Genomic DNA, 20,816 nt, shown 5'->3' on the forward strand with positions numbered 1-20,816 from the left:
GTTCACTCAAATTAAGAACAAGAGTGCAATTGAATCAATTTTACACAAATAGGAACCTAATTGAATTAAAAAAATAATTGAAGGACCTATTTGAGATGTTTATATATAAATATAGACCTCGAAAATGATTAAACCCTTTTGTTTTATAATACAAATTTGTGCATTGTAATATATGGACTTTCAAAATATTAATTATCTTAAAAATCAAATTAACCATGATATTTTATTTCTTGATTAAATATATTTTCTTACATTACCATTGTATAATTATTATGAACTCAATAAGTAAGAGTAGTTATACACTCTATACTATGGATTGATTGTAAGATCTCTAGTAATATTTAATAAATGTGTCAAATTAGGCAAATATGATTTATACAGGTTAATTGTGAATAAGAAATTTTGTAAGTCAACCCTTCTCTTCGGATGATGGATTATCTTACTTAAAAAATGTTTGTTCTTCTAATTTGTTATTGTTAACTTTTTGGCAAGTATACCAAATCGTTCCAAGTAATACAATGAATAAGTAAAAGTATCGTCTTCCAAGGACTTGTGCAACACATGACAATTCTTCCTTTTATAACTCAATTAGACATCAAAATGCACAAAACAACACAAGAAACTATTTTTGGTATTTTATCAAACAGTTGGTGTGCAAGAAATTTATATTTAAAAGAAACTTAGTTGGAATTGAGTTTCATGAATCATATGAATATAAAACTCTGTTCAATATTTCATTACTTCATTCAAACATTCACATCAAGGCATACTAGTCCTAATCACTTAGCAACTAGTTCTAAATTAACATATTAAAATGATAAACCCTTAGTCAATTTAACATACAATTTGCATTAAGTCCGATGTTAAGAATTATCAAGTTATTGAGTCTATCCCTAGATCCCAATCACTTCATGTTCAAAGTTACTTCCCAGTAATCAAAGACATTCAAATAACATTATATTTTCATATAATGATAATAAATTCAAGAAAGAGCATATGAACGAACAACTATATATTGAACAGGAAAATTAAATCACAGTGAGTTCATTACATCCAATCCCAACGAAAGAGAAATTTAACTACTCCTAGTCATCAAAAACGTACACATTTGAAGCAATCCCTTGCAACAATGGTGTCTTGATGCCTTGAAGTAGTCTCCGGAAGTTCCTAAGATGTTTTCATTTCTTTCTTGTGTCCAGAACTTCTGTCAGCCGAATGTTTCTGTCTTTTTGTCATGTTTTTTAAAGTCACTTAACTTCATTAATTCGCTCAGCGCACATGTACTGGTACGCTATGCGAATTTTCTTAACGGTTGCACTTTAAGTGATGTTATTCGCTCAGCGCACAAGTGCTGGTGCGCTATGCAAATTTCCTTCTTCTGACAGAGCGAATTTTGGCTTTCGCTTTGCGAAAATTGGCTGACAAAGTCTAAATAATACATCTTTCCTGTACAATATTTTACATAACAATATACTACCTATTACAACTTTTCAATAATTACAAGATTGAGCTCATTTATCAGTTATTTATATACTTATTATGATACAATCAAAGTGTATTGACTCTACTTTTTTTTTTTGTAATAGTATAGTCAAAATGTTTACATATTGCGCCAATTATTATTATAAATATAGTAGTTGAAAGTGCTAACTTATATAATTAGATAAACAAATAAATTAAATACAAACTACTAAAACATTATTTAAAAAAATTGGATAATGATATTTCAACTCCAAAATTTGACAACCTTTTAATTTCGACATTTGTTGACATGTCATTGGTCCATGTGGACAACTTTAAAAAAAATTAAAATGACGTGACATTAGATGAAATTAAGGTTAGAGGGTATTTCTTCTTCACGGGTTTAATTTTTTGGGATTCAAAAATTTGATTTATGAGGTGTGAGAGAAAACCTCCTACCACCTTTAAACCTACGTTCACCTAGAAACCGTCGCGCACCCACAAACCGTCATTTATCGAACTGTCGTCGTTGACAAAACTTGTCTCCGCCGACGTTGGGGCCAAATATAGCGCCATTTTGAAGCCCCTTCGAAGGTTGAAACCACCATTGATTTTGAAATTTTCTGTCAATTGTTTCTCCGTAACTGCCTTTTAAAAACAATATTGTAGGCGAAAATCACCACTGAAGACGAAAAAGCACATAAGTTTTCATGGTTCGTTTTGGTTTTTCTTTCTTATTGTTTGGTTATTTTCACTTGTTTTAAATATTTGACTTTTTTTTATCATTTTATAGTTGTTTTGTTTTCTGGGTAGGTGCAATGTTACAATTTTTTTATACGTAAAATAATTTTTGGGTTTGTGGTTGTTGTTTGGTTATTTTGACATATCTTTTATAAAATGTTTCCTTTGACAATCGTGAATTTCATTGGACAACAAGTTCAAAACATTGTAAGTAAGCGTATCGTATTAAAAATTTGTTACTTTCTTTGAATAATGTTTTCTAATGGTTGATTTTGTTAAAAATTATTTGTAGTTTCGTGAGCATGGGAGGTGCGAAGGGTTTCAATTCAAGAGTTTTATTGGGAGAAGTTTCGAATCAGGTATGGGGAGCTACTAACTTTAATTGTTTCTTTGTATGTGATTCATTTAGATGTTTAGGGAAAAAGAAATTAGAGGTTGATGTTTTGATTTTATTAAGTGTATCAATTGGTATGGGTAGTTGATCTATGTTTCTAATAAATGACTTATTGCGTTTATAGTTAGGTATGTCTCATGAATAATTTTTTTCACAGTTAATTATTGGTTTGAATGTCCAATGGATACTTGTGGTAATGGTCGAATAAAATATGAGACTTGTATGAATTAAGGGCTTAAGTTAATAAGATTTCTGGAATAAAATGATATGTTGTACATTCAAATTAGAGCCATATAAGGTTATATATGTTAGGTGCTTTAGGGTTAGCCATGAAGACATTGTTCACCACATCAAGTTTAGTTGCTTCATGAATTGTTGCATAAGAGTAGAAAGAGTTAAAATAATATAAGAAATAGACAACATATGAGATAACGATGAGTACAACAACATTTTTAATGTAGAATTTTCAGTCCAAAACAACACTAAACAACAAGGATTCTAATGCAAATTTTTAAAGAAAACATAAAAGCTTCTGGTGTAGATTTTTAAGTAAAACAACAACAATTATGGTATAAATTCTTAAAGAAAACAACAAAGCTTCTAGCGCAGATTTTAAAATAAAATAACAAGGTTTCTAGTACAGATTTTTAAAGAAAACAACAAATTTTTAAGGCCAAAACAACACACATTTAGAGCTAAAAACAACAAGCATTTAGAGTTAAAACAACAACATATTTGGTGCAACACTTAATTATCTTGTAAATATTAACCCTTTAATCCTAACTTGTGTTTTTAGTCTTATTTCATTTATTCTTATTTAATCACTCTCAACCACTTGCTCTTTAACCTTTAGATTTAAGCCATGTAGTTAATAACATCATTTTCTATTCACATAACATTTTAGAGACATATTACCAAGCACACAAGATCAATTTTTTTTACCGCATAATTAAAACATATTATAAATAATAGCCAATAATACTTGTTCATGGATAACATCTAGTATTGAAAAAACTTCCAATTTCTTTTAAGCATTCCCATCTCAATTCATGAAGCAACTAAACCTGATGCACTGAACAATGTCTTCATGGCTAACCCCTAAAGCACCTAACATATCATGGCTAACCCCTAAAGCACCTAACAATGGCTCTAATTTGAATGTACAACATGTCATTTTATTCCAAAAAGCTTATTAACTCAAACTCTTAATTCATGTCAGTCTCATCTTTTATTAGACCATTACCACAAGTACCCATTCGAACTTCAAACCAATAATTAACTGTGAAAAAAATTTATTCACGAGACATACCTAACTATAAATCCAGTAAGTCATTTATCATATACATAGGATTAACTACTCATACAAATTGATACACTTAATAAATTCAAAACATCAACCGCTAATTTCTTCTTCCCTAAACATATAAATGAATCATATACAAGCAAACAATTAAAGTCCATAGATCCCCATACCTGGTTCGAAACTTCTCCCAATAAAACTCTTGAATCGAAATCCTTCACACATCTAGTGCTCATGAAACTACAAATAATTTTTAACAAAATCAACCATTAAAAAACATTATTCAAAGAAAGTAATAAATTTACTTACATTGTTTTCATCTTACTGTCATATGAAATTCATGATTGTCAAATGAAACATTGTACAAAAGATATGTCAAAATAACCGAACAACAACCACAAACCCAAAAATTATTTTACATGTAAAAAAATTGTAACTTTGCACCCAAAAAGCAAAACAACTGCAAAATGATAAAAAAAATCAAATATTTAAAACAAGTGAAAATAACCTAACAACAATAAGAAAGGAAAACCAAAACAAACCACAGAAACTTACATGCTTTTTCGTCTTCAATGGTAGTTTTCGCCTACAACAGTGTTTCCAAACGACAGTTACAGAGAAACGAACGACAGAAAGCTTCAAAACCTACGTCAATGGTGGTTTCGACCTTCAACGGTGCTTCCAAAAAACGATATGTTCGGCCCGAACGACGGCGGAGATAGGTTTCGTCAGCGGTGGCATTGGGTGAATAGCGATTTGTGGCTGAATGACGGTTTTTCGGTGAACGGAGGTTTTTGGGTGGTAGGAGGCTCTCTCTCGCACCTCACAAATCTAATTTTTGAATCCCAAAAAATGAAACCTGCGAAGAAGAAAAATCCTTGAACCCCAATTTCATCTAATGCTATGTCATTTTAATTTTTTTTAAGTTGTCCACATGGACCAATGACATGGCGACACGTGTTGGAGTTAAAAGGTTGTCAAATTTTGGATTGTTAGTGTTTAGGGTTTAGGGTTTATTCAAATAATCTACTTATTTCTAATGATGGAGTTGCATCGGTGTTGTTCCTGCAAAAGCTTAAAAGAAGCTTCAACTAGAACCTTCAATTTTGTGTTCCTTTTACAGTGATAATGTGGAGGACTATTTATAGAGTTAGAAACAATTATTATTCACTTTATTATTTAGGAACAGTGGAGTAGTAGAAATTCACTAGTGCAAAAATAGTGTATAACGTCATGCGTTCAACGTTCAACCAATAAATAGCCAACGTTAAAAATGACCGATGACATTTTTTTTAAATAAATGCAATTATTAAACATCGTTTAGAATTGTAATTCGACGTCAATTTGTTAGATTTAGTAAATTTTGTGAAAATACTTTGTGCGAAAGTGAAAACGTATTTACGTATGACGTCGAATTCCCTACAATTAAACGTCAAAAGGATATAAAACGTCGAATGCCCCCATCATTAGACGTTAAAAGGTTAGTGAATCCAATAAAAATTTGAGTGGAATATTGAAAATTCATTCACTTTATCTTAGTTTGCGATACCTCTTCTCTGCTCAAACTTTTCTAGAACGAAGTTTGACGATCATCACACGAATCTTTCTTTCATTTGTTACAAATGCATGTTAATTAACTACTTTAAGTATGATTTTCGTTTGTTTTGACCGATTATTTTCGTGTTCTTGGCCTTCATAGGCGCATTTTGCTTTCTCTCTCACTGGTGACAATACTTTATTCCGACGAACTCACCTCTTGAAGGTTAGTTTTCGTTTTCGTTTTATTGTTTTATTGAACTTGTTTGTTGTTTGTTATTGTTGTTTGTTATAAATAACCAAAAACTGAAATTTGTTATTTTTCTGCTTTTCAGGTCTCGCAGGGTTGTAAAAAAAATCACAATTAATTTTAAAAAACAAAAAAATTGATCAACGTCGAATATTAAAAAAATTCAACGTTAATTTGCGTGAACGTCGAATTGTTTTATGTTCGACGTCAATTTAACGTCTCCCAATATGACGTCGACCTCGAATTCGACGTGAAAGGCCGAAAAATACCGACGTTATACGATATTTTTGCACTAGTGATTGTCTTGTATGAAACAAAATTAGAGTTTCTTACCCTAAGTGAGGCCTAATATCTAAATCTAAATTTTGAACACTTGTTCAAGCAAAATATTCTTCCTCAATAAAAAAATGTGGGCGAAAATAGTTGTTCATCTTGGTCAGATTTTCGGTCAAGAAAAAATTTGAGTGAGAATAATCTATTTTTTGTGAGAGATTTTCATTGAAGTGACAAACTAGTCACTTAAACAAATTTACATGAGAAATGAGAATTTTGGAGTTATATAATTATGAGAAATGACATGAATTGTATTTAAGACTTTTTACTGTTGAAATACGTGATTGGATTTATAATGATATGTAATGGTGTGATATACATAGTGATTTGTTTTGTATGTAAATACTTATTATGATATTTTATGAGTGTATTGGTGCATGTGAGTATGTTTATCCACAATGTGTGGTGAGGATATCTTAAATACCTTGATTTAATCACTGAAAATCTTTAAAAATAAGATAAATTATAATATATATATATATATATATATAAAGTGATGTGTAAATATTATTTTATAAATTAATTTTAAGATTACGTTAGTCACAAATAAGATAATATCATTGTCATATTAAAAGTCTTTTTATTGAGATTTTTTTATAATTATTATGTCATCACTAATGAACTCTTGTTGAACCATTTACAAATATTTAATATTATGTTCAAAATATTTATTCCTCATGATAAGATGCGTTGGAAATCGTACATACACTTCATTAAAATTTTTGTTCAAAATCACAATTTTAGAATAACATAGGGAAGACACAATCGGACTATTGTAGCTGATATCGTCCAATATGAACTATCACCAAGTCTCGTCGAGCAATGTTATAACACTATTGAACATACACCAACCACATCGTCAACCACCACAACTTCCTCCTTTCAATTTGCCAGAGACCCACACAAAAACGCACCTTTACTGCATGCATGAAGGAGATTAACCTCCTCACACCCCCAAAGTAATCACCAGGAAGTCACCGTGATACAAACCAAGACAAACATCATGTTAGCCCCTACATCAAATCATGCAAAACCCAGTTGCTATAATACATGTTACTATGGGCTTATAGCCGCCCGAACGGTAAAAGTGCAAGAGAACCTCTAAAGTTATTGAGCTCATGGCCAACCGATGGTACCTCCTAGGCAAATGAACCGAGCGGACAAACATTTAACCGCTCGGTACAAGGGGCTCGCAACCAACCGAACGATAAAGGGGCAGAAGAGTCGGCAGACCGATGATATCTCTCAAGTCAATGAACCGATCGGTAAAAAGAGCCGTAAGGTAATCAATAGTAATAACTGTTGTGGAGTTAATGAAAATAATTATCATTTATTGACAATTAATAGTCATTCATTGATGGTTAATGAGTCAGACCTAACGGTAAGCTCATTATAATTTATAAATATATTTCTGGCAAAGGAGACAAAGAACTTGAACTAAAACTTAGAGCTCTTATAACTAAATCTTGATTACAAGATTATTACGCAAAGTCACTGACTTGAGCGTCGGAGTGTCTTTTGCAAGTACCCTCACCCGCGGCTCGGACAAAGAGAAGAGAGAAGACAGCACAACTGGACATCAGAGCAGACAACTTTGAATGTTTTGGATTAGGGTTCTAAATCCTGCCGAAACAATACGCACATCCACTGCGACACTAGTGCAAAAACATTTAATATCGATGCTAAACAACGATGTTTATGCCAATAACGTAATAATAAAAGAATTAGTTGCATTGTTTATGACCGTCGTTATAATTGTAAAATTAAAAAACAACAACGATTCAAGGAGAAATTGTCGTTATATAATTGAAAAACGACAACAGTTTCGTGTAAAACTATCATTATATAGTTCGGCATAAACTATGCGATGCACCTACTAGGAATGCACCATGTCTATTAAAATAGAATGACTCAATTTCTCAAACCAAGAGGGGGGAGGGGGAATTGGTGAAGTGTAAAAACAAAAGCTTTTAAAATCTTTTTTCACAAAACGTGATGCCTTTACACTTTTCTTGAATCGCAAGGTAAATGATCAGCAATGCAGCGAAAACTTAATCGAATATGCAAAGAACTTAATCGAATGAATAAAAGAGAGTATGGATAAGAAAATTCAAACGTTGTGTCCTTCCAACCATAGGAAGCAAATGCACTATAAAGATCAAGGTTTTTATATTGCTCCGATCTCATCCACAAGTCAAACTTGACCTTAAAAAGAACCCCTAAACTCATTCTCTCATTCTCATCACGTTCTATAACTTCTCCAAAATAGAGCTGCTAATGCGAGATTGTTGTCTCCCAAACTAGACCTTTGATTGACGATCCGAACGATCAGAACGAAGAACCATATGTGTTGAACCTACTGTCCAAAATTCAATCCTATCCAACGGTTAAAGATTTTGCAACGACGAAAACACCATAGCAGGTTTTGTGATATGCGGAAATACTTTCCTCTTTTTATTTAGGCTATTTCTCCCAACGTACACCTCCAATTGACGATCCGTACGGTCAAAAGGGATAACCATATGTCTAGAACCCACTTTCCAAAACTAAGCCCGATCCAACGGTGATCAACTTCGTAACGACATAAACACCAGTGCAGGTTTTGTGATATGCGGAAATGACTTCTTTTCCTTCCTTTAACCCAATACTTGCCACATATATTTGCATGGAAACCCCCATAAATCATAACTTTATTCTCCCTTAACATCAAACTCTTTGTTGAGATAACCGAGCAACCATACATACTGTAAGACCCAAAAATAAATTAATACTATAAGATAATTTATTTTGCAACTAATATTTAGTTAGTAAGAATTTCTTATTTTGTGATGGTAATTGTGTATTTAAGTGTTTAAGATGTAATTCTATTATATTACTTACTTTGTTAAATTAGCATGGTTATTGAATTAAATGGCTTTAGGATTCTAAACTTGTCTTGCTTTTCTTAATTTAATTGCATGCGAGAACTTTGCCTATTTATGGTTGTCATAAAAGTTTGGAGTGTGATGGTTAGTCAGATGATCACGTGAAGTGTTAAGGATTTTGTGCCATATATGAATAAAGAGTGAATAAAAATAGCCACATCAACATACAGTCCTTTCGGGGCACATTTAAATTTTTTTTAGTAAGAAGACATACTTGGATGAAACAATTCTTGATGCACCAAAAGTTTGTTCCTGCTTTTGTTTATTTTATTTTATTTATTTTTTTGACAAAGGTTGGAAACTTTTCATTCAATTCCTTTAAATTTTATATTTTTCCACTTATTTGAAAGTAGTCCATTTTGTCTGCCATGCGGATCATGGGTTAGATTACTTTATGTATTTCAAATATGAAAGTTTGTTATTTCAAGAGTGGAACAAATTTCTTATGCAATAATTGTCTTAATACGTGAACCTGGTTTCATTTTTTTTGTTGTTCTAAAAGCTTGAACTATGATGTATATACATTGGCCATATGAAGAATTTATCTTCGTGCATACTAAGGGCTATATTGAGTAGCATGAATCTTTTCTTCTTCAACCATGACCAATCTTGCTGGAGAAAGAGGTACGGGAGCTAAACCATTTCTTTTATTCATTGTAGAAATTGTATGATTACCTTGAATTGCATTCTGTTGCATCTTGTTTGATTGGTAGAGACAATATCGTATCTTGAAAGCTGGTCATGAATCTTTTTGCTGTAAGATATACTCGTTATCAACCCTGATAAATATGATACAATCATAAATCTAGTTGAACAAGTGTTGATTCACGGTTCTGCACAAAGTGTGTTTCCAGTCATATGATTGTTGTAAGACGATGTCTTTCTTTAATTTATGGTTACGCTTGCTGACTTTGGTTGGGAGGCATGAAACAGTTTGGTAATAGAGAATAACCGAATACTGTTGTTTCATATATATTAATATGAGTATATGAGATAATGAAGAATTTGGATGTGAATTATACTTTTATGAGGCGTGCATGTTGGTATTGTCGTAAGTCTTCTCTTTTGTCTAGTTATATATTTCTTTTTCTTTAGAGCCATGCTTCTTGTGTCAGACTTACCATACTTACATGTTTTTAAATTTATTCCTTTATACCATACCACGACTTTCCATTCATTGTTGTCGGAAGCAAGTTTCTTTACTATTGGAATTCCAATTCCAGCCGTAATGGTCTATAGTAGTATAAAATTTTAGAATAGTTTAATTGCTATATTTTCCTTATAGAACATCTCTCACGGTACTAAATTCTCTTGGTATGTGTACCCTGAACATAGTGGCAGTAGCATATTGATTTCTAAACTATGGTAGAATAATAATTAAACAAGCTTACCACCTAATATCTTAAACCCTATATATATATATACATCAACCTATTTATCCTCCTCTCTATACGTTTCCTTTCTTTATTAGCCATATTACTTTGATTGATAAAATCTTATTTTATGTTCAGGCCATGATTCTCGGTTTCCATTGTTTTGTTTTTGTTTTTTTTTTTTTTACTACATGGATGACATAACAAATTGTGTTGTTTATCCATCACTACCCATAAGAACATCATTGTTTAAAGTTGTAGCATGTCATTTCTTTTCCTCTGTCCTAAATCAGAGAGTATGGCTATGATGAAGACACCCGTGGAATAGATAAACATACTAAGAATCATTGAAAGTCTAAACCAACATGTCAGACTTTATAAATCCTGCTGCTGGATTTTTTTCTTTATTTAAAGTAGAGCTTTGCATCAGACCATACCTCATGGTTCTTCTTACTTGAAAGAAAACGTTGTGGCCATTAAATGTACTAGATTCTGGCCATTTTAGATTAAATATGAATTCTTTAATAAGAATGATGCCATACCTTATTACTTAAATGTTATCTATGTGAAAAGGGCCAACACTACGTATAAGCACCATAGAACAAAGGTTTTAAGCCTTATAGAAAACTTGTTTACGGAGATAATAATGTGTTCTAGAATATATTTAATCACTTCTCAAACACGGCCCTAGAAATCAGATTTGGAACCATGGCAACTCTCTCATATTGTATTGTCTTAATTGGAGCAAAAGTTTCATTTTTTTAACTTGTTATAATTAATCTACCGTGAGTCATGTACACCTGTCCAGGAAGCTCAGAAAATGCTGATTTTCATAATTTCACTGCAGTTAGTACAGTGGTCCAAAAATTTTAATTCCAGTGTCTAAAGAAAGCTTATTGAGTCTATTTTCTAACGCAAAAAGAACCATATTATTTGGAATTATGTGGAGAGAGTAATAAACAAAACAATAAAGAAAGGTTATAGTTGAAAATACAGAAAAAGGTGACGAAAATGTTATTTTAAACATTTTACTGCAGCTGATCCTTTAATCCAAAAATTACGAGTTAGCATTCATATGAAAGGTTTTTAAGTCTAGAATCCAATAAAACAAGAACCAACTCATTCGGAGTTCTATAGAGAAAGTTACGGGTGAAGCAATAAGCGAATGTCGGAATTGACAGCAATTTGTCTTGAATGTGATTTCTGTATTTAATGCAAGTTGGCATGTACTTTATTTTCGTGGGATCTAATTAGATAGCCTTTAAGAATTTTATAGTCTTATCATGCATAATCAAAAATATTTTATGCTTTAACTCGGTAGTTAAAAGGATAATTTCCTTTTGCCTATATAAGGCGATAGGTGGATACGAGTTCTATCATTTTACCCTTTTGAGGGAAATACAGATATCTAGCCCGTAAAATTCTAACTCGTGCTGAGTATTGTGCTTGGTGAATGGATGTTACTCACCAATGTTTTTACTCGTAAGTCCTTGAAGAACCGGGAAGATATGTCTAAAGCGGTGTGTGGAGGACGACTCTTATCCGAGGTCCAATAGCTGCGTGTGAAGGACCAGTGTCCAATAGCTGCGTGTGAAGGACAAGAACCGAGTTAGGTCCAATAGCTGCGTGTGAAGGACCAGTGTCCAATAGCTGCGTGTGAAGGACAAGAACTGAGATAGGTCCAATAGCTGCGTGTGAAGGACCAGTGTCCAATAGCTGCGTGTGAAGGACAAGAACTGAGTTAGGTCCAATAGCTGCGTGTGAAGGACCAGTGTCCAATAGCTGCGTGTGAAGGACAAGAACCGAGTTAGGTCCAATAGCTGCGTGTGAAGGACCAGCGTCCATTAGCTGCGTGTGAAGGACAAAATCAATAGGTCTAATAACTTCGGGTTGTGTCCGAAGAAATTTCCTTCTTCTGGTTACCTAGCTTTACATGATATAGTACAAGAGGATAAACAAACTTGAGTTCACTTATGAATTAATTTCCTAGTCAATTACAATTATGGTATTTCGGCAGAGGTGTTACGATCTTATTAATACGCGATTAATATTATTAGATGTTTATAGTGTGTACGCTTATCTGTAAATTATTATTTTTATGGTTATGGTTAGCTCACCCTACTTGTGTGACTACGATGATCGTATAACGCGTATCGTTATACGGGAGTAGATGATGTTCCAGGTGAAGCTGAAGAAGTTTAGAACGAGGAGCGTGTTGGGAAAATTACATGGAAATTTTAAAGTGCGAAAATAAATTGTTGTGAAGTATTGTACTTTAAGCAGACTTTTAATTTGTTATGGTTTGTAATTTTAAAACAACTTTTAATATTCGGTTTGTAATCTAATAATTACTCGCTAATACTTTGATGTATTTTTCAGTAATAATGTTAAATGTTGTGCCTTTAAAAGTAAACAATTATTTTGAAAAATTTTCTGTGACATTCCGAGAAGGGGTGTTACACATACATTCATAAGAAAAACCCAAGACAAATATTACATAAACCCTATGCCCATGCATATACATAAACCGTTGCCCGACAAGAGCAACATACAACCATAATCATAATCATATAAACATATATAAACAAGGATTATTAATCAAATAACCAAGAACACATATATCATACAACAATTAACAAACAAAGGTAAGTTTCCCATACATTGGCCAAACCTAGGGCTTTATCTAACTTCAAAAATACCACAAGTCTTGCCTTGCACTAGGTTTTTCTGTAACTCTTCATCTTCTCTCCTAGAAACGTCTCTTATCTCCCTTAACTCTCAAATTTTCGTTTTTGGATTTTAGGGTATCAATATGCAACCCCTTTTACTCTTCTCCATTTTATCCTTTTCTATTCTATTTCTATCTTTTTAAATAAAAATAATATCTTTCACTTAATCTATAAAACCACAAAGATTTCCTTTCTTATTTTATTTTATCTAATATTTAAACTATCACCAACCACCCAATAGCTCAAAGATTCACATAATCTTTCTATTTTGTTTTAGATTTTATTTTTATTCCTTTTGTTTCTACACCCTCCTTATTTAATGTACACATCACTTAACGAAAGTATAAGACTTTTTTATCCTTGGGTCCCAAAATACAAATTAAACTCAAAAGTTTACTTTAACTCTCTTTCTTTCTAAAATTTGGCCCACACTTATTAAATCTCAAATCACCATTCTACCATCAATCCAACACATCATATTGATAACACACACCACATAAATCATCATGATAAACAACATACCAACCATGTGTTCTACTTAATCAATAATAACATTAAATAATAATATAATAATTATAATTGTAGAAAAACATAACATAATCCAACAATAATTACGAATAATAATGTCCAAGTCTCATAATCATATTATTTCCTAATTATCACATTTTCCTAGGATCTTACAAGTGTTAAGATTTGTAATTGATTCACTGTATAGTAAATTACCAAATATAAGTTTATTTACTCCATTAGCTAATTTTCAGAATTAGTTACTGGGATTAACTTAATTATAAGGATTAGCTTAATTATAAGAATTGAGCAATTTTTGTTTCTAAAGATATATTCTGTCTACTGCTGTACATATATACCTACTTTTTGTAATCATAAAAAAATATGTTTTTGAATGTCATTTCACAATTTAAAAAAAAACACCTTGAGCTCCTTCATTATAACTTTGCTTCCTCTTTCTTCCACCTCTCCTGCGTAACGACACTGGACCACTCTTCGGTGCCTGATATTTTAATTTTTATTTGTTCATGTTGTATTTTTCCTTTTAAGTACTTTCATCAACAATATTGTTCTCTAATAAGATTTATCTGAAATACATGTTGGAATTAAGCCGAGTTTGGTAGTTAGTTGGTCAGGACAGTTATTGATTAACTGTCCAGTTGTTTTTCATTTTATAAATATTGAACCTCTGTTCTTGTAAAGCATCTTTTTCTGAGATCAGTGAATAATACATTTTCTGTGCGTTTGAGTTTTACTCTCTTTCTCTGTTCATCTCCTTGATCGTTCGGTGTAAAGGTCTTAAACCGATCGGTTTTGTTCGTGTTCTTGTTGGGTCGTTCGGTCATCTACGTTGCAGAGTGTTTGGCTAGGGACGTTCGTTCTCCAGTCGCATACGACACTCATACCGTTCGGTTGTGACGCTAAGTGCAAATCCTTGGTTTTCCTTCTTTTTCCTAACAGTGGTATCCAGAGCTTCAGGTTCGTGATTGGGAGCTTCGTATTCATCTAGGGCTTGGCGGAAGCTTGTCAGAAAAGTGATTGAAGCATAAAGAAGATCAAGAGTGTGTTTCTTGGTTAAAGATCTAGGGTGTAAAGAATGGCCAACAGAGATATGTCTGTTAATCTACCTGTTCTCACAGACAAGAACTGGAGCAGATGGAGCACACAAATGCGTATCTTGTTTCATGTTCAAGATGTCAACAGCGTAATGGAGGGAGCAGTTTCTGCGTCTGATTTGTGCGGCACTGAGAAAGAGGAGTTTAAGAAGAAAGATGATAGAGCCTTGTTGATTATCCATCAGTGTGTGGACGATAAGCATTTTGAGAAGATACAAAATGTGGCTTCAGCAAGAGAAGCATGGAACATCTTGGTGGGCTATCATGCTGGAGGGGAAAAAGTGAAGAAAGTAAAGGTTCAGTCGTTGAGGAGACAGTACGAGCACCTACTGATGGAGGATGGTGATAAGGTGAGTGAGTTTTTCAGTAAAACACTCTCAGTTGTTAACCAAATGAAAAGCTGTGGTAACATTGTTACTGATCTCATGGTGATTGAGAAAATCATGCGGTCACTGCCCTCAACATTTGATCATATTGTGGTGGCAATAGAGGAGTTGAGAGACCTTGGAAAACTCAAAATAGATGAACTACAAAGCTCTTTGGAGGCGTATGAAATCAGGATGCATGAAAGAAATCCCATCAAACGCGAGGAGCAGGTTTTGAAGGCTCAACATGTAGAGAAGAAGGCATTCAAGAAATGGAAAGGGAAGAATGGTAAAGGGAAGTGGAGAAAAGATAGGAACAAAGATGATCATAATGAGTCTTCAACAGAGGATGAAGGCAAATCTTAGAAGAATTTCCAGAAGAAAGACAAAAGGAATATTGAGTGTTTTAATTGTCATAGGTATGGGCATTACGCTACTAAGTGTTATGCTGAAAAGAAAGAGCAGAAAAAGGATCAAGGAAAGGAGGCCTATGCAGCTCAAGTGGAGTCTGATTCAGAACCAATCATATTGATGACAACTACATCTGAAGTAAGTTCACCCTCTCAAGATAAATCGTGGTATTTGGATTCGGGATGTTCGAATCATATGACCTGCAACAGAGATTGGTTAGTAAATTTTGCTGAGTCCGAGAGGAGCATGGTGAAATTTGCTGATGAGAGCACCTCGAAGGTAGATGGAGTTGGTGATGTGGTTATCAAAAGGAAGAATGGCTTGCGTATCATTCTAACTGGTGTACTGTTTGTGCCTGCGATAAGGTACAATCTTTTGAGTATTGGCCAGTTAATTCAAAAAGGTTTTACGGTAGTAATGGGAGATTTCAATAAGGTTAAAGTGTTTGACAAAAAGAAGAACCTGATCTTGAGGAGTAAGATCTCGAAGGATAAAACTTTTCAGATCAACCTAGTGAAGTCTGCAATGAGTGAAGAATCTGGTGAGATCATTACTGATACATGGACTGGTGACGAGGAAGGTTTGGTGCATGTAGCTATGCTTGCATGCACAAACTCAATCGGTCAAACAGAGGATGAAGATATGTTTGCATGCGCAGAACCGATCGGTCAAACCGAGGCCTTGAAGAAGTCCGTGTGGAAGGAGGAAATCGTTGAACTGAATGCTACAAAAAAAGCATGGGGAGTCGGTGTCACTGGTGAAACGAGACATGGAGAACACCGTTCGGTCACGTCTTTCAATCAGGGAGTCATGGGAGAACCAAGATATTACGAACATTGTTCGGTCAAGTCATTCAGCCACACCCGACCTCAGCATTCATTCAACTGGCGTCACACAAGAGCGTCAAAATGGAAATCGGACTCAAACCGGTCGGTCATGTCACTCAGTCGCTCTTTCGAACCGTTCGGCCTTGTCTGCACAACTTACACAAGTTGGCGTCCGCCTTCGTCACGTGACTAGCAAGATCACACCGTTCGCTCACACATCGATCGGTCAAAACCGTTCGGTTGTCTCAATGCGATGCACGGGATAGGCTGGAAAGAATGGTTGCTTCCCCGCTAAGTGCTCGGCTTAGAGGGGAGTGTTGGAATTAAGCCGAGTTTGGTAGTTAGTTGGTCAGGACAGTTATTGATTAACTGTCCAGTTGTTTTTCATTTTATAAATACTGAACCTCTGTTCTTGTAAAGCATCTTTTTCTGAGATCAGTGAATAATACATTTTCTGTGCGTTTGAGTTTTACTCTCTTTCTCTGTTCATCTCCTTGATCGTTCGGTGTAAAGGTCTTAAACCGATCGGTTTTGTTCGTGTTCTTGCTGGGTCGTTCGGTCATCTACGTTGTAGAGTGTTCGGCTAGGGACGTTCGTTCTCCAGACGCATACGACACTCATACCGTTCGGTCATCTACGTTGCAGAGTGTTCGGCTAGGGACGTTCGTTCTCCAGTCGCATACGACACTCATACCGTTTGATTGTGACGCTAAGTGAAAATCCTTGGTTTTCCTTCTTTTTCCTAACAATACAACATAAGACAACTCTAGATTATGATGTCTGAGATTAATTAGGTTATATCCGAATTTTACGGTGGAGATTGATAAGTCATGATATTTACAAACGAGACGAAAACATAACAATTTAGTTAGAAGATAAATCTTTCTATCATTAATTAATGTATGTTACATACAAGTTTAGCCGAACATATTTTCCTCAATTACCCACAATCATGCTCCAATTAGTACACTCCGAAAGGCATATATGCTACCTTTTTTCTAACAGCCAACCACCTTAACCAAATCTAGCGACATATAGACTTTATGCACGTAGTTGGCTAAAACACCATGAATAAGAAAATTTTTCTATTTGAAAATTTGTTAGTATTCAAATCCATGCTTTAACTTGGGTTAAGATGAACTTCCATATGACTGGGATGCACGTGTATTTTCACATAATGCTACCTTTGTTACTTAAATTAGGTAGTAATCTGAATTGGTAAAAGTGATTCCTTGTAGGCTTGTGATTGGCTGCGTAAACTCTAGTTTATTTATCACACATTTTCCAAATATTTCCGGTAATCATTCAAGTGAAAAATAAGTTATATAGCAGGAATACAAGCAAATAGGTTAACCCTTTAAATTTTTACTTCCTCGGGTTGATGTAATAATTTTAAATTTGTGCCGATAAAAATTTTAACAATTCCAAAAATTTAAAATATATAGTATTTGAATTATTTATGATTAATTTTTCTTTATTTCTTGAATATATATTAAATTTTAATTTTCTTATTTGTATAAAGCAAATTAAGTTTTTTTAAGATAAAATTTTATTTTTAAAATATTTGGTTTAATGAACTGATTCATCTAAACCTTGACCATGGTTGACTTTGCTCATCTTTTGGCTCTTACTAAATCAACTTGGTCTTCAATAACAAAGATTTAACTAAGCCAATCCAAATTGAAATGTAATTTAAAGAAAAATATCGATTCGAGCAAAAGATCTAATTGAGTAAACTTTAATTAAAAATCGAAACTAATCAACCATAACTAATTGCTGACGTTAACGGATTCTAATTAGAGATTGAAACGAATAATCTTAATTGAAGATCGAAACTAATCAATTTTAACTAAAGGATGAGATAGTTAATCTTCGTCGAATATCGAGTTTGAATAAAAATAATTCACAATGAATTCAAATATTCGTTATAAAAATTATGGATAATTTCAATAGTTGAAATCGAAATAAAAATTTTCAATATGCATCTCGATTAAGAAAATTTGAATGGACAAATCTTTTCCAATCTGGAAAGTTGCTGTACAAATTCTGGACTCTGCATATTCTTCCACTCTCTTTGTAACTCTTCCATTCCCTTTCTACGGAATGATTCTCTACATTAATGAAACGTTTCATTGCACAATGTAAATTCATAAAATGGTAACGTCTTTTCAATGTTAGAAAGCGAAAAGGCGATGGATACAGTTCAAAGTGTCTTTACATCTTCAATATAAATAAATACCTGAATGCTTAGAAAGTCCCTTAAAAATAAAAGAGAGATACTTTGAAGCATTCTTCATAAAAAGGTTGTATCCTCTTAGATCATTAAAATTTGATCTTGAAGCTTATGGTGATGGAAGGGAAAAAAAAGGTTTACATTGCAGAGGCAGGGAAGGAGGTTGTGGATATTCTGTTTAGCTTCTTAACATTACCTTTAGGAACCATTGCAAGACTTTTGCGTGAGGAGTCCAAGGTGGAGCCACCTGAACTTGCATTGAGCAGCCTCTATTAAAGCGTAGAGAATCTTGACGATGGGTATCTTTGCACAGATACGTGTAGAGAAATGCTGCTGCGTCCCAGAAACTCCATGGAAGCTTACTGTAGGAGATTGAAGCTAAACATTGACGACACAGAACCCACGGAGTATTTTGTTTGTAACAACTTGATCAGTTGTTCGTACACAAGCCCAGTTAAGTTAAGCACCTTCAAAAATAAACAATGCAGATGTGGTCACATGCTGGCAAAACCGATTTCTGTTGAAACCTCTTGTGTCTTTGATGGCTTTGTTAAGAGTAATTCCAGTTTTATGATCACGGACGATCTGAAAGTCATCCCAAAGTCAATGGTTAAAATCCTTAATGTGCTAAAGAACAGTGGAATAAAAAGCATGTCTTCAGTAAACGTAATGTCGGTAAAGATAACTAAAAATCAGGTTTGTTTAAGTCCGAACGATGAATTTGCATTTCCTTTCAGTTTTTTAGGATTGTTTACTTAGCAACTGATTTAAGGTTGTGATGATTATTCTTCGAATTCTCCTTTTTACAGGTAGTAGATATGTTGAAATGTTGTTTGTGCTCAAGGACAGTTTTGACAGATTTGTTCTTAGAAAAACTTCCCAGAGAGATATTACATAAAAGGAAAAGAATCGCTCCCTCTGATTTTGAAGCAAATGACAGTGGTAATAAAATCATAGTGAAGATAATGCAGAGAAAATCTAATAGGAAGATAGTGTTTGCTGAAGGAAAAGAAGATTTTGCAGACTTTCTGTTTAATTTGCTAACTATTCCCTTAGGAGGAGCGGTACATTTGATGGAAGGGTGTTCTTGTGTTGGTAGTCTTGATGGATTATATAATAGTGTTGTTGATTTGGATGAAGATCATTTTACCACAAAGAAAGTGAAGAATAAGTTTGTTGATCCAGTACTTGCCCCACAGTTCAAATTGAATAGTTTGCTACCTTTAACGTGTGACTATGTCCCCAAATATTTTTGTTACGTTAAGTTTGACAATCAAAAACGAGACGGACATGTCAGTAGAATCATTGAAGATTACTATTTAACTTCCGTGTTGAAGCCGTACGACTCATTCTCGGAAAGGTGTGTTCCTGTAGAGTTTGTGGACCCCACATCTTATACAAATAACAATGGTAAAGGATATTTAAAAGGACCGACAACGTATATGGTAACAGATGATTTGGTCGTGACGCCGTCGTCCTCCATTTCTGTAATGTCTTTGGTGAGCAGTATGAGCATTCCCGTTGATGACTTGCAAGAGAAAGTGGTTAGCATTGGCACGGAGGAGGTAAGACCACTAAACTGAAAATTCATAGTGTTATTTCTACGTAAAATGCTTTTCATCTTTTCCATAGAAAGAGTAAAGATTGATCTGTTAAATGAATTTAAAAATATGGTAATGTATTTGTGAATGTACTTCTCAATTTTCGGCTTGTGTTAACTTTTGGCAGGCAGTGACAGTAAGTTTATGGTGTTGTTGCAGGGTGTGCGCATATTACAAGCGTCATTGAGCTCTACATCAGCCCTAACATTAGGTCTCAGCCACTTAACAAAAGTGAAAGAGGACAACTGAGTTATATTTACTTCTAGTCCTTCTATTTACTGTCTTTTTCTTCATTTTCGCTAATTCTATATCTGCATTTAAAAATGTTCTGTTGTCGTACAAAGATTTTGCAGTTTTGCAGCAATTTCCCTGCTTTATTCTTTCATCTTTTTATTTTTTAATCTTTCCCGCCATCGGAGAAACTAGAAATTTGAAATTACGTTTCGTTGCGCTACAACTACATTTTAAAAGACCGATTGAGCCAAGTAAAAATGATTTTATTTTATGCGTAGCCTAAACCGTTAAATATAAAAGGGTTAGACTTACATTTTCAAATATATTACGTACATTTTTTTACATGAAAATCCAACGTAAGTAAAGACGTAGTAACCACTTTTTCATTTTAGTTCACTTAAACCAAAATCTAGCTTAGTTATTCATACTTTTAAAATTTAGTTTAGTTTATTTGTGATAAAACTCTCGTTAAACTTAGATGC

General features: G+C 33.6%; 1 protein-coding gene and 1 long non-coding RNA gene across 2 annotated transcripts; one reads left to right on the plus strand and one right to left on the minus strand.

The window, feature by feature from the left end:
• Positions 1-938: 938 nt before the first annotated feature.
• LOC148194010 (uncharacterized) lies at positions 939-4,844 on the minus strand. Its single transcript, XR_015781551.1, has 2 exons — positions 4,452-4,844; positions 939-4,136 (listed from the first exon to the last, which is right to left on the minus strand). It is a non-coding gene; the product is annotated as an uncharacterized LOC148194010 (long non-coding RNA).
• A 14,605-nt stretch (positions 4,845-19,449) lies between these two features.
• Positions 19,450-20,473, plus strand: LOC148194011 (uncharacterized). Its single transcript, XM_088095993.1, has 2 exons — positions 19,450-20,064; positions 20,260-20,473. Exons 1-2 carry the CDS (start codon positions 19,465-19,467, stop codon positions 20,347-20,349), a joined length of 690 nt encoding a protein of 229 aa, XP_087952119.1. The 5' UTR covers positions 19,450-19,464; the 3' UTR covers positions 20,350-20,473.
• The last annotated feature ends 343 nt before the right edge of the window (positions 20,474-20,816 follow it).

Source organism: Vigna umbellata, chromosome 8 (assembly GCF_029865625.1).
Source record: "Vigna umbellata cultivar VRB3 chromosome 8, Vumbellata_1.0, whole genome shotgun sequence".
NCBI lineage: Eukaryota > Viridiplantae > Streptophyta > Magnoliopsida > Fabales > Fabaceae > Vigna > Vigna umbellata.